This window comes from Gossypium arboreum, chromosome 13 (genome assembly GCF_025698485.1).
Source record: "Gossypium arboreum isolate Shixiya-1 chromosome 13, ASM2569848v2, whole genome shotgun sequence".
NCBI classification, from domain to species: domain Eukaryota; kingdom Viridiplantae; phylum Streptophyta; class Magnoliopsida; order Malvales; family Malvaceae; genus Gossypium; species Gossypium arboreum.
In genome coordinates this window covers 127,699,532-127,712,071 of record NC_069082.1, presented here as the reverse complement: position 1 = coordinate 127,712,071, position 12,540 = coordinate 127,699,532, and the positions used below count along the sequence as shown (strand labels likewise).

The 12,540-nt window shown below is 29.4% G+C and overlaps 1 protein-coding gene and 1 long non-coding RNA gene across 3 annotated transcripts in view; both read right to left on the bottom strand.

The window, feature by feature from the left end:
* LOC128286663 (uncharacterized) overlaps positions 1-12,540 on the bottom strand; it is a 51,916-nt gene that overhangs the window by 35,409 nt on the left and 3,967 nt on the right. The gene's annotated exons all lie outside the window — the stretch shown is intronic.
* Positions 3,928-9,692, bottom strand: LOC108453175 (DEAD-box ATP-dependent RNA helicase 37-like). Of its 2 annotated transcripts, none has more exons than XM_017751123.2 (7): positions 9,333-9,692; positions 8,161-8,973; positions 7,996-8,079; positions 6,714-6,956; positions 6,187-6,354; positions 5,916-6,029; positions 3,928-4,910 (listed from the first exon to the last, which is right to left on the bottom strand). In XM_017751123.2, exons 2-7 carry the CDS (start codon positions 8,890-8,892, stop codon positions 4,440-4,442), a joined length of 1,812 nt encoding a protein of 603 aa, XP_017606612.1. In that variant the 5' UTR covers positions 8,893-8,973; positions 9,333-9,692; the 3' UTR covers positions 3,928-4,439. The 2 variants fall into 2 exon arrangements, with proteins under 2 accessions (XP_017606612.1, XP_017606613.1); XM_017751124.2 differs by having other exon boundaries at positions 8,161-8,915.

Here is a 12,540-nt window from a genome sequence, read left to right as displayed (position 1 = left end):
TGAGCGTTAAAATTGCTATTATGTCATTTTTGAAAGTTGTCATTGTTAGTCAGCTAGTGATAAAAAATGACAAAATTTAATAATCAGGTGACCAAAAAAGAAATTTACTAATACTTGCATGACTATTGGTGTAGTTTACCCATACTTTATAGCAAATAAATACTAAAACTACATATGAATTTTAGTAGGAAAAGTATCATAGAGGCTACTATATTAGAAGTCAGATTGCATTTTATCCTCTTTATTCAAAAAATGGATAAATTGGCCCTTCTGTTAAAAATTTCATTCATTCTACATTTCAAAATTGATTGTTGTATATTAGCAAGAGGTATTGTTGTATATTAGCAATAGGTACATGTGGCACGTCACATGTAACTATCTAATTATTCTGTTAGCCATGCCAATTTTTAACAATATAAATGGACGAATTTTTTTAACAAAAATGATTAACTTGCTCTTTAATATATCATATGAGGACTAACTTGTCATTTTTTAGCAAATGGAACAAAATACAATCTAATTCTTAGTATAGGAATTCAATGGTACTTTTACCGAAACTTTGATTTAATTCAAATTTCACAGATCAAGTAGCATCTTTTTACATTTATGTATTACGTAATGCATACACAAACAATTATATTAATGCGTATAAAAGTAAATTATTCTTTTTAAAATGTGTATTGTTGAATTAAATTCAAAATTTAATATATACATATGAATCACAATCAAAGTTTTATGTATATAATTGTTCCAATTCAAAGTCACCAAAATTCATAGGTAAATTTGACATTTATCGTTTTTATAACATCAATTAAAACAAATGAATTTATTTAATTATAATTTTTATTTTAAAGGTAAGCTACGTTATTAGACAACCGACTATGTTTTCTTTTCATTTTTGGTCAATCGATTATAAAATAGTCATTTAACTATTTAATTTTGATTTTTTTGGTCACTCACAATATTGAATTTTTTGGTGTTTTCATTTTTATATTAGATGACAGGTGATCAAAAAAGATAAAATTGAATAGTTCGATGACCATTTTGTAATTTTTATAGTTGAGTGACTATTTTGTAACTTTTCATAGTCGGGTAATAAAAAAACTACTATAATTGATTTATTAAAATAAATTTAAGATTTATTTAAATATAATTTGAAATTTAATACTTTAAATATTCTTTTTTCCTCGACTTGTATTTAGAAGTCCACGAAAATGAATGAACACCGACCAATTTCGATGATGTCAAAGTACAATGACCAATTTGGTAATTTCATTATTAAAGAATAATCAAATTATATGAATACATTTTTCTGTCATTTCATATTAAAATTAAATTAATTTTATTTTTAAGAATAAATTATATTGAATTTGAATTATTTAATTCGAATATCAAATTCAATTAAGTACAAAATAGTAATATAAATGGGTTTAATTTTGTGTTTCATATTTTATTTTACGAAAATTGAAAAATTAATTCTTTTATTTTAATTTATTAGAATTCAGTACTTATATTTTACGAAAATTAGTAAATATTAAATCTTACCGTTAAATTAATTATCTATAAAAATAAACTGTTCAACTATTTATACATAAAAAAAAAGCAAAAATGAGTTATTCAAATTCATTACATTTATGACTAGAGTTTCAGATTTTGTAAATTATAGAAACCAAATTTAATAAAAATTAAAATAAAGGGACTAAATTTTAAATTTGATAAAATAAGGGATGAAATTCATAGTTATAGTAATCAAATATTGTGGGAAAGTCACGAGATAATAAATGATAAATGGACCGACCTGACACAGAAATAACAATGTACAATTAATACAGTGATTTGGATTGATAAAGACATAATTAAGCTTTTAAACCATATGCAAAATATTCTCAAAACTTTCTCTTTTATTAAATAATTATTGATTGAGTTATAACTCGGTTGGTATTAATATTATTATTTATATAAAAGATATAAATTTGAGTGTGTTAAAATATATTTAAAATAATAATTATTTTTTAACATATATTTAAAATAATTATGTCTCATAGAAATTTTAATAATTTTATGTTGAATCAAAATATCCCATGTGGATTGGTTTTACAACATTGTCTTATTAGATTATACATGGAAAATGAAAAGTCATACCAACCATAATAAATTACCCATAGATTTTTTTGTTCATAAAAGGCTTAATATCTTCTTTAGTCCTTGTACTATAGTTCTAGTTATAATACAAGAACCAAAAGAGATATTAAGCTTTCGTTAAAACTCTTTCTTGAACAATCTCAAAATAAGTTTTGATTATATCTGCTCTTTTTGACACAACGCCTAAAACTAGGTATAGTCCCTCCCCAACCTATAAATAGGAGGATAATGCTGTTCAACATATTCGAAATTTGAACCTACGTCATCCTGCATTGACAACAATATACATGCTACATAAAATTAAGAATCAATCAGCAACTTTCGTTAAAACTTGAAATAAAAAGAAAATCATAAGCATTACATCTTATTTAAATAATACTTTTATTAAACTTAAGTAAATAATTTTATTTAATTTTTATCTAAACTACTTCTTAATTTTTAACTTTTATTTAAATATAAATTTATTTAAATAAACCTTTAATAAAATTAACTATTCATTTAAATATGTTTATTTAAGTGTAAAAAGTGAACGAAGACATTAATATTATTGGTTAAAGTTAAGATCCTACTTTGCACATTTAAATTAAATTTTTACTATATATAATTACAATCAATGTTTTCAGAATCGAATTGGCGGTAGAATTGACTATCTATTTGCTAGTCCGACCAATTTGATTAAAAAATATTAAAATTATTAAAAATAAAAATATTTAAAAAATACTATTCAGCCAATTCAATATCGTTCTTTGGACTGATACTCAAATTGGTTCCCAATCAACTAACTAATCCAATCTAGTTTAAACATCATTAATCACAACAAAACTTATTTCTATGTTTGTAATTATATTATTTTCATAATAACTAGAAAAATAAAATATTTTAATATAATAGAAGTATGAAAAACTTTAAGATAAAGAAAAATATACAATTAATACATTCAAATATTAAAAAAAAAAGGGTCAATCCTTATAATATTCGAGTGACTAAATAGTTGAAGCATATTCAGTATTTAAATTAAAATAAATTTGGATAAAAATCAAATTAATAGCTTCACAAATTCCATATGAAGTAAACATAAAACATAATTCTTTTCTACAATACCAATTTACTAATAATTACCTAAATTTGAACCTTGACGATCAAGTAAATACCCAAAGAAAATAATATAATGGCTTAACATATAAATTAGTATTTAAGTTTGACATTTTTTAAACGTGATATTTATGTTATTTTTGATTTGATGTAATATTTATATTTAATAAAATTATATATTTTAGTACTTAAAAGATAACATTGTTAACTTTTAAAGTTTAATTCAAGTATTAAACTTGATTTGATAAAAATTATAATTAGCTAAAATATTAATTATTAACATTCATCAAATCAATCCTAAAATCCAAATTACCTTTAGATAATTAAAAAGTCATAACTAAAAGTTATATCATTAACTTTAAATACCAAAATATATAACTTTTATCAAATACAAGTATCATATTAAATAAAAAATAACTCAAATACTGGAGTATCAAATAATATATTAAACCTCATCTAAAAACGCCTGTGCAATGCATCCATAATGATTATGTCATGTGCCATTAACAGATTTGAGTTGTACTTTTGGATTGAAAATTTTCATCAAAAAGGACAATCAATTGCATGAGTGAAAAAGGAAAACATAAATACAATATGTTTTGTCTTATTCACTTCCCTACAAGATTTCAATAATACTACTACATGTTTATAACATGTGAAACAACATCAATAAAACATGAAAAGCCTCAAAAGTATGAATGACAAACAAGCTCCATATATATTCTCTGCAAGTCCAATCTTAGAGCCCCCAGATTTCATGTTTTCACAATTATACCATTACAGTACAGTACAGTACAGTACAGCTGATAGTAAAACAAGATTTAAACCACCAACAACCACCACCGCCGGTAGCGGTAGCAGGAGGAAGAGGTATATGGTAAGATAGACAATACGTTGCCTCTCTCCCACAACATATTCTACAGCCCCATTGCATTACCTAACAAAACATGACAGAAACTAAAGGAGTAAGAAGTGACCCCTATTTTTTGGTTAGAATTTCTTCACCAATGCCTACTAACACAATACACACAACTTCGACTCCTTCGACACCTTGTAAAAACCTTCCTAACGTATAAAAAGACAATCACTAATGTTGCTAGCAAAATATAAGTAAAACCCAAGAAAGAAAAAATTGTCCCTATGAAAGAAAGGGAAGCTCTGCTACTATTAGACGCTGAAACTAGTAGAAATAAATGAGTGTGTACTCAATCCCATGCACTGGCAACGTTTGCGCCGTAGCCTCCACCGTATCCACCTGAATTGTTGTTGCCTCCACTATAGTAATCTGAACCACCTCTGTTGTAAGATGAATCCCTTCGAAAGTCACGTCCACCGAATCGGCCTCCTCCTCCAGGACGACGATTCCTCGCTCCGAATGAACGAGCTGCATATCGAGTGAGCCAAGCAGGTACCTCTTGATTCGCTTCTTGCATTAGATCTGCTAATGCCTTTGCCATATTAGTATTGTTCTCATTGAAGAAGGCTGTGGCTAAACCAGTTTTGCCTGCACGCCCTGTACGTCCAATTCGATGAACATAGTCATCGATATCATTAGGAAGGTCGAAGTTCACCACGTGTGCAACGTGAGGAATATCAAGACCACGAGCTGCCACATCAGTTGCTACTAGAATTGGGGTAGCACCGGTTTTAAATGACCGTAATGCTTGTTCCCTTTCCTGCAATGTGCACAATAAATGGGGATCTTAACAAGAGGTAAAGAACTGTGAGGCCAAACAGCCAAAACGATACCTTACAAGAGCAGAAAGAAAATATAAAAAATACGTAGGAGGCAAGGCAGAGAAGAAGACGATAAATGTCAAAGTAAGGACACTGATTGATGCAAGAATATTCCAAAGTGAAAACAAAGGCATGGTTAAGTAGAATAAAGGAGGTATCCATACTATTTATTTTACAACAAATATTCTTAGACACCTCGCAACGGAAAAATAAATAATAAATTGCAATATAAACTCACATTTATTAGAAATATACCTTCATGTAGAAATCCAACAGCAACCATATGCATACTCGACACTAATTTGCATGTCAATAGATTACTTGAAAGCTAACATGTTAGTTAATTCTTGGCATCCACTAACAGATATTTTGATGATTAACATCCATTAACAGAGATGACATACAAGTCCAAAGGAAAAAGGAAAAAAAGGTTCCACACAAGATCCGTACAGAACAAATATGTAATCAAATGTGAAATTGGCATATGTTAGAAATGACGCAAAGAATAGAACAGCAACCACTACCAAACCGGAGGATGATTAAGACAATGTGCATAAGAGGAGAAATAACAGCAATATAAATGGGGGATATGTTGACCTCATCCAGCCAGGAGATAAAAGGGAAAACACCAGAAGCACTAACGAAGATTTTGCTAAGAATTATTAACTCCTAACTAGAAGCTAATAGATTCGCGATAACCTCTTATCTAATGTACCATAAACAAATTGATACGTATAACAACAGGAAAATTGCATTAAATTGCAAATACCCATCATGTCTGCAGCAACTTCCCTAAATACAAATATAAAGCTTTACTGGCAAAGAAAGAAGCCAAAACCAAACATTTGAGGGTTTAAATACACTTTTTGTCTACAACAATTAAATTTATAACAAGTTCCATGCATAAGAAAATACAAAAAGAAAAAGAAAATATGTATATTTACCTGCTGGCTTCTATCACCATGAATGGTAGTTGCAGGAAAACCATTCATGCACAGCCAATGTTCAAGTGAATCAGCTCCCTTTTTTGTCTCAACAAAAACTAATGTAAGAGCTTGCTGCAAGATCAAAATATGAAGGTTATCTAATAAGGTACAGTCAAATTCACAAAACCAGAAAAAGACATGATTTAGAAATACAGCTAATCTGTGAGCCATACAGGAATTTCCATCAAGATCCTTAGGATAAAGTACTCCAAGTCCAAAAGTTTAGTACCTTGCCCTGGACACCATTTGCTCTCTGAGCATGAAGAAGGTCCATAAGGTGACTTCTTTTGTCTGACTCGTGAACAAATTCTACTCTCTGGACAATCAAATCAGTACTTGATCCAACTCGCCCCACAGCCAAGAAAATATAGTTTGCAAGAAAATCAGAGGCCAGTCTCTGCATGCAACATTATTGAAAGCATAAAAAGTTACCAAAAGACTAGATACGCACACTCAAAATAATATTCAAAGGCAGTACCAATTTTGTTGCAGTTCAAGTGGCAAGAATGCAATGGAGTTTCACTAAATAACTATTTTAGCTGCAGTGCTCTCTTTTACCGATAAAGGAAACTAAAATTCCCGCACAAATAATGTTACAAAGAATAATCTGAAATAATCAGTATTACAATACATATGCATGCCATGTACGAATCTAATAAAGAGCTTCATACTATAGAGAGTACTGCATTGAAAACCGATAAGACACTGATCGATTATTTAAATTCTAGCAGGGTTCTTTACAAAGACAGGATCAACCTGTATCTCTCTTGGAAAGGTGGCACTGAATAGCATTGTTTGTCTAACACCTGGTGGAGGCATATCCATTTGTTCCACAATCTTTCTTATTTGAGGCTCAAAACCCATGTCCAGCATTCTGTCTGCCTCATCAAGGGCCAAGTACCTGATCATCTGTAGAGAAACTCTAGCCCTCTCTAGCAAATCTACCAATCTTCCAGGAGTTGCCACAAGAATATCAACACCTCTCTCCAGATCCCTCAACTGTCCAAATAGAATGCCATCAACTTAAACTAACAAATAAAGTTCACACATACAATTTAAGACAAAAATGATGCCATAGAATCAGCACAGCTCAAAACCATAATGGAGTTTCAAATCTTTTATGCTAGAGATAGCAAAAAGACTTATCAGAGAAAAATTTACAGAACTTGTAAAGAAATATTTTCAACAAGAGCAGAATAGGCAGCCCCTCAACCATGCACAACACTCCCCCCTCCCCCCCCAAAAAAAACCAGAAAACAGTTCCTCCTTGGGAGTGTAGAACAAGTCAAAATTGTTATGAAACCTGAAGAACAGTTGCTAGATACCAAATAATTAAGGGTGAATCAATGTTGTCAAGGCACAGCAATGGCTTGTGCCTTAATTCTAGAAAAAAAAAAAGTGCCTCAGACCCTTCAGGCAAGGCGCATTTGATAAATGCCTAAGTGCACTTTTCTTTTAAGGAGAAAGGCATAAAAAAGTCAGCCTAATAGAAGTTCTCTATTAATTTCTTTTATCTTTAACATTTTTCAATAGACATAATTGTACCATTAAGCAAGGGGATAGTATCAGACACTCTACTTCTCGATATTTAAGTGTTCAACAACAAAGAAAGTTGTGCATTGGGCCACTCTACAGAATTTGTTATCATAATTATATATGTTAAGCTTATATACATACACATATATACATATTGTGCCTTACTTCACTCAGGCAAGACTTTTTTTTTTTTTTAACTCTTGCACCCAAGGTAATATACGCCTTCTAGCAATTAGACTGCACCTTGTGCCCCTGACAACACTGATATTAACATATAAACAATTGAAAACCGAGAGTCTAACACAAAATAAGCTAAAGAACGCTACTGTTTGCCTCAAGAGCAGATAGTTTCACCTTGACCAGCAAACCTAGAGTGCAATTGTTTTTCTATATAGGGACCGATGCATCAAAACTATAGCACTACTACATTGGGTCAGATTAATATAAAAACGGAATAATGAACCATAAACTGAAAGGAAAAAGAAATGGAGAGAAAAATTACTTGTTGATTAATAGGAGCACCACCATAAGCAACAACCACCTTAACACCTGTTTGGTAAGAGAACTTCCTGGCTTCCTCATGTATCTACAATAAACGTCATCAAATATAAATTCCAAGTTATCAATAGAAGCACATCATTTAAATTGTCAAAAAAATGAAACCCACTTGCATTGACAGCTCCCTGGTAGGAGAGAGAATAAGAGCTAATGGGAAAACTGTACGTGCTCCACGTAATGGTTTTTGTGGAACCTGGCCTCTCATAATTCCACTGATAATAGGAAAACAGAAGGCAGCTGTCTTTCCAGAGCCAGTCTGAGCACATGCCATCAAATCCCGTCCGGCAAGGGCAATGGGGATGGCATGCCGCTGAACAGGCGTCGGCTTCACATACTTGCACCTTCGGATGTTTAGATTCAGAGCATCACCCAAGTCAATCTCTGCAAACGTATTGACAGGTGGAGGCACATTGTCCCCACTTGTCTCCACGGGAATGTCTTCATAGGCATCAAAGTTAATTGCAGTATTCTCTTGCTCACTAAACGCCTGCTCTGTATCTGCATCATCATTTCCAAATGGATTAACTTCCCTATCCCTCCCACGATCCCAACCACCTCTGCCACCCCACCCACCAAGTCGACCACCACCACCACCATATCCTGACCGGTTGCCATAATCACTCCTGGGAGCAGCCCAACGAGATCCACCTTGTCCAGGTCGGTCATTACTTGAAGCAGGACCAGTGGAAGTGGGAGCAGGTGGGTCAGCAGAAGGTGGACGATTACGGAGATGTGGAGGAACATAAACGGGTTTGCTATTGCTAGCAGAAGAAGACCCAGAACCTACATTCTCAGCTGCAGAATTTGCAGCCATATCTGCCCATGATGTTCGTGTAGTCATCACAATTCACAAGCACCAAAATCCTAATTTTTTTAACAAAACCCTTTTTTAGTCAAAATCCACTATGAAAATTCGTCAAACCTGAACAAACCACATAAAAATAAATTACAAAATCCATCAAAACAAATATGATAAATAGCTATCATATCTTACTTCATTACTCACCCAAATGCAGCACGTCCATGTAAAAATGAAAAATAAAACCCCAAGCTTTAAAAAAAAAAAGCACAACGATTCATTCAATTGATTTAACAAAAAAAAGGGGTTTCCCCTCTTTTACATAATCAACAAGAAATCCCAAATGAAAATCTATCATCTTTTTTTCAAAGGTAAAGAAACAAAATTGATCTGCTAATACTAAGAACAAACAACAAGGAAAAAACACCAACAACCCATTAAAGATTCAAATGCATAAATAAATTTAACTAATTTTTACGTACCCAGAAAACGATGAAAACCGGAGAATGATAAAACCCTGAAATTTGTCGTTGAAATAATGAAGATCCAAATAGAGGGGGAAAAAATAAAGAAAAAAGAAAGAAACCCTAATGTTATGCAGACACAAAGCTGAGAAGAAGCAATAAAGGATGAAATTTTTATTTTTTTTATTAGAAAAAAACCTTCCTTTCTCTCTCTAACCTCTGTATATTTATTTATTATTCGTATTTTATTCTTTTTTTTTTCTTTTACTTATCAAAAAAGTTTTCTCTTCTCGCTTTGTTTCTGCATTTGCCTAATTTTCCCCCCTTTTTTTTATTCTTCTATTAGTTTTTTTTTAATTTTTTACCAGGTTTTTAAAAAAAATTAAAACTGTGAAGTTTTTTAAATAAATAAATAAATAAATTAGAATTTAGAGATGTCCGTACAATATTTGCGGCTAAGGGGAATGAGCGGTCTCAAAAACGCACCCAAATTAGGTAACTTACACCACTCAATTTACTGCGCTGTAAATAAATGGTGAAGTTATGTAATTACCTCATTACTCCCCCAATTTACTAAAAATCATGAATTTAAGATCATTTATTTTTGAGATTTAAAATTAAGCCCGGTTATTTTAGGGATGAGAGCTTATTGTAGTTATGATCTTTTTTAAATCAACGGTTATGATTAAAAAACATAAATGAGGAGACTTGAGTTGTTTGATCAAACCACGTCAAAAATCAAAAAATTGTGTTGGGTACTAGGAACTTATTAAATCAGCTACCGAAAGTATTTTTTTCTCTAGATATTAGCTTCTCCTTCTTTAGTATTAAAATCGGTTAAATTGATTAAAAAGTAAACTTACGTTTTTAGATACAAATCTTATGTAGCATAATCAACAAAAAATCTCACGATCTCCTAGTATATTGAGACATTTAAATAGATGCCACCATTAAAGTATTTTATCAAACTTTCTAACTTAAAGTTTGAGATTTTGTCATTATATTTAAATAAAATAAAATTTAAATATTTTTTTATTAAAATTATTAATTTAGCTTATTGATTAAGTTGTCTTTATATGATTTATTATATTATTTATAAATAATAAATATATTAAGTCAAAAAATTGTCAAAAAATAGCAATGGTGTTAACAATTAAATAAAGATTTTTGAATTAAAAATTTTAATTTTAAATTTTTAAATATTAAAATTAAATATCAATTTTTATTAAAATTATTTCAAAGTTGTGATTAAGAATAAAGTAAAAATAATTAAGAAAATAATAGTCCTTAGTCCTTAATGGAAAAGTTGTTTCAAATAGTCAATCACATCATTCTTTTTCTTTTCTTGACCTCTCTTTGCTTTATACAAAAGTTGAAAGCAAGCAAATTTTATGCAAGAAAAAGAATCATTCCAATATATATATATATATATATATATATAAAAGAGTTGGTGATGTGCCCGAATAAATTTGGGTAAACAATAAGACCCGCTTACGAAATGGATCGAGTTTTGAATAATATTTTTTATTCGGTTTGGTCTAAATTTATAATAAAAATTGTTATTGTTTTCTCATTTTTACCACTGTTTTGTTACATTTTTATTATTATGTTGCTATTATTTTATAGTTAATGTTTAGATATTGTATAACACTTGTTTTATTGTTAAATTTGTTACTATTTTAAAGGTATTTACTTGTTAAGTTGCATTTATCTTAGTGTTATTTAAGTATAAAGACTTTTTTAATTTATTTTCAATTTGTTGGGAAATATTTATTTTAATATTTTTAGTATATTTAGTTTTAAAATTTTTATCCGAATCAAATTTGGACAAAAATTTAGACCTATTTTTGGCCCTAACTATCAATCGAGTCTAAATTTTTATTAGAACCCGGCTCAAGACCATGGACAACTCAAATATATATAAATATATATATATATATATATATATATAATTATAATTTTGTAAGAGTGTGTTTAAATTTAAACTTATAAAATTTAAATATTTTTAAAATTCAACCTTTTAAAATGTGTATATTTTTACAAATTGATTGTGTGTATTAATTCGAACCTAATTATTTAAAACCATCTTAAATATTATCTATTACAATCAAATCCATAAAAATTTCAAAATTATTTATTAAGACAATTTCATTGTACTGGGTTAAAAATATGTTAGAAAAACTGTTTGTGAATAATTTGTTATAGTTGTAACAATCCCATTTATATTCCTCAAAAGAAAAATCCATTTTATATATAAAAAAATCAGTTTAACTCTAAAATTTGTTTAATTAACAATTAACCCTTTGCATTTTCATAAATTAAAGTAATATTAAAAAAATATTCCACATTTTATAGATGTTTATATAAATTACATCCTCTATTAATTATATTTAACATGTCGAAATAATGACAATTGAGTTATAGTTTAGTTGAGATTGTTATTAATGTAATTAGGGACCAAGTAGAAAAAATTTTTGGGGTTGACATTAAGTTGTATATTTTATAAGAGTTAAAACGCAATTTCACAATTTTAACAGTTTATATCTTTATAAGTTTCAAAGATTAAAACAAAGTTTTTATGTTTTTAGAGGGGTAAATGTGTAAGTTTACTTTTTATTAAATTAAAATCTTGTAAATTTTAAAGGGCCAAAAGCAATTTCTTATATTTTAAGGGGTTGGGGTCTCCACCCCTAATTATAACTACTAGAAACATATGAATTCAAGCGCACTTAAGCACGGTTTTCTTCCATTTTAAATGTTGGGAGGGGTTATGAGTAGAAGTAATTATTTTATAAAAAATAAAAATAATGTTGTTGATATAATTGGTAATGGTGGATGCTTGTCCGATTAAAATGCTTATATCACTTGTACCCCAAAAAATATTATATAAATATTTTATATAAATAACAAGTAAATCGAAGCCAATTATTTGAATATAACATCATGACTTCAAATTAGACATGTTCATGGATTAGACAATTCATTCGGCTTGTTAGGTTTGATCCGATTTGGGTTGAATTTTGGTAAGATTTTTATCTTTCAATCTAGCCTAGGTCAAATTTAATTTCAACAATTGTTTTTTTAATTTAAATTTACTTGTAAATATATACAACATTAATATAAAAAATATATTTTTAATATTTTATTAGATTATGAATAATGAAACAAGTATTTTGGGCAGGTTGAATAAAAAATGAGCTTGGGCTTGAATTTTTTAGAACTAAGC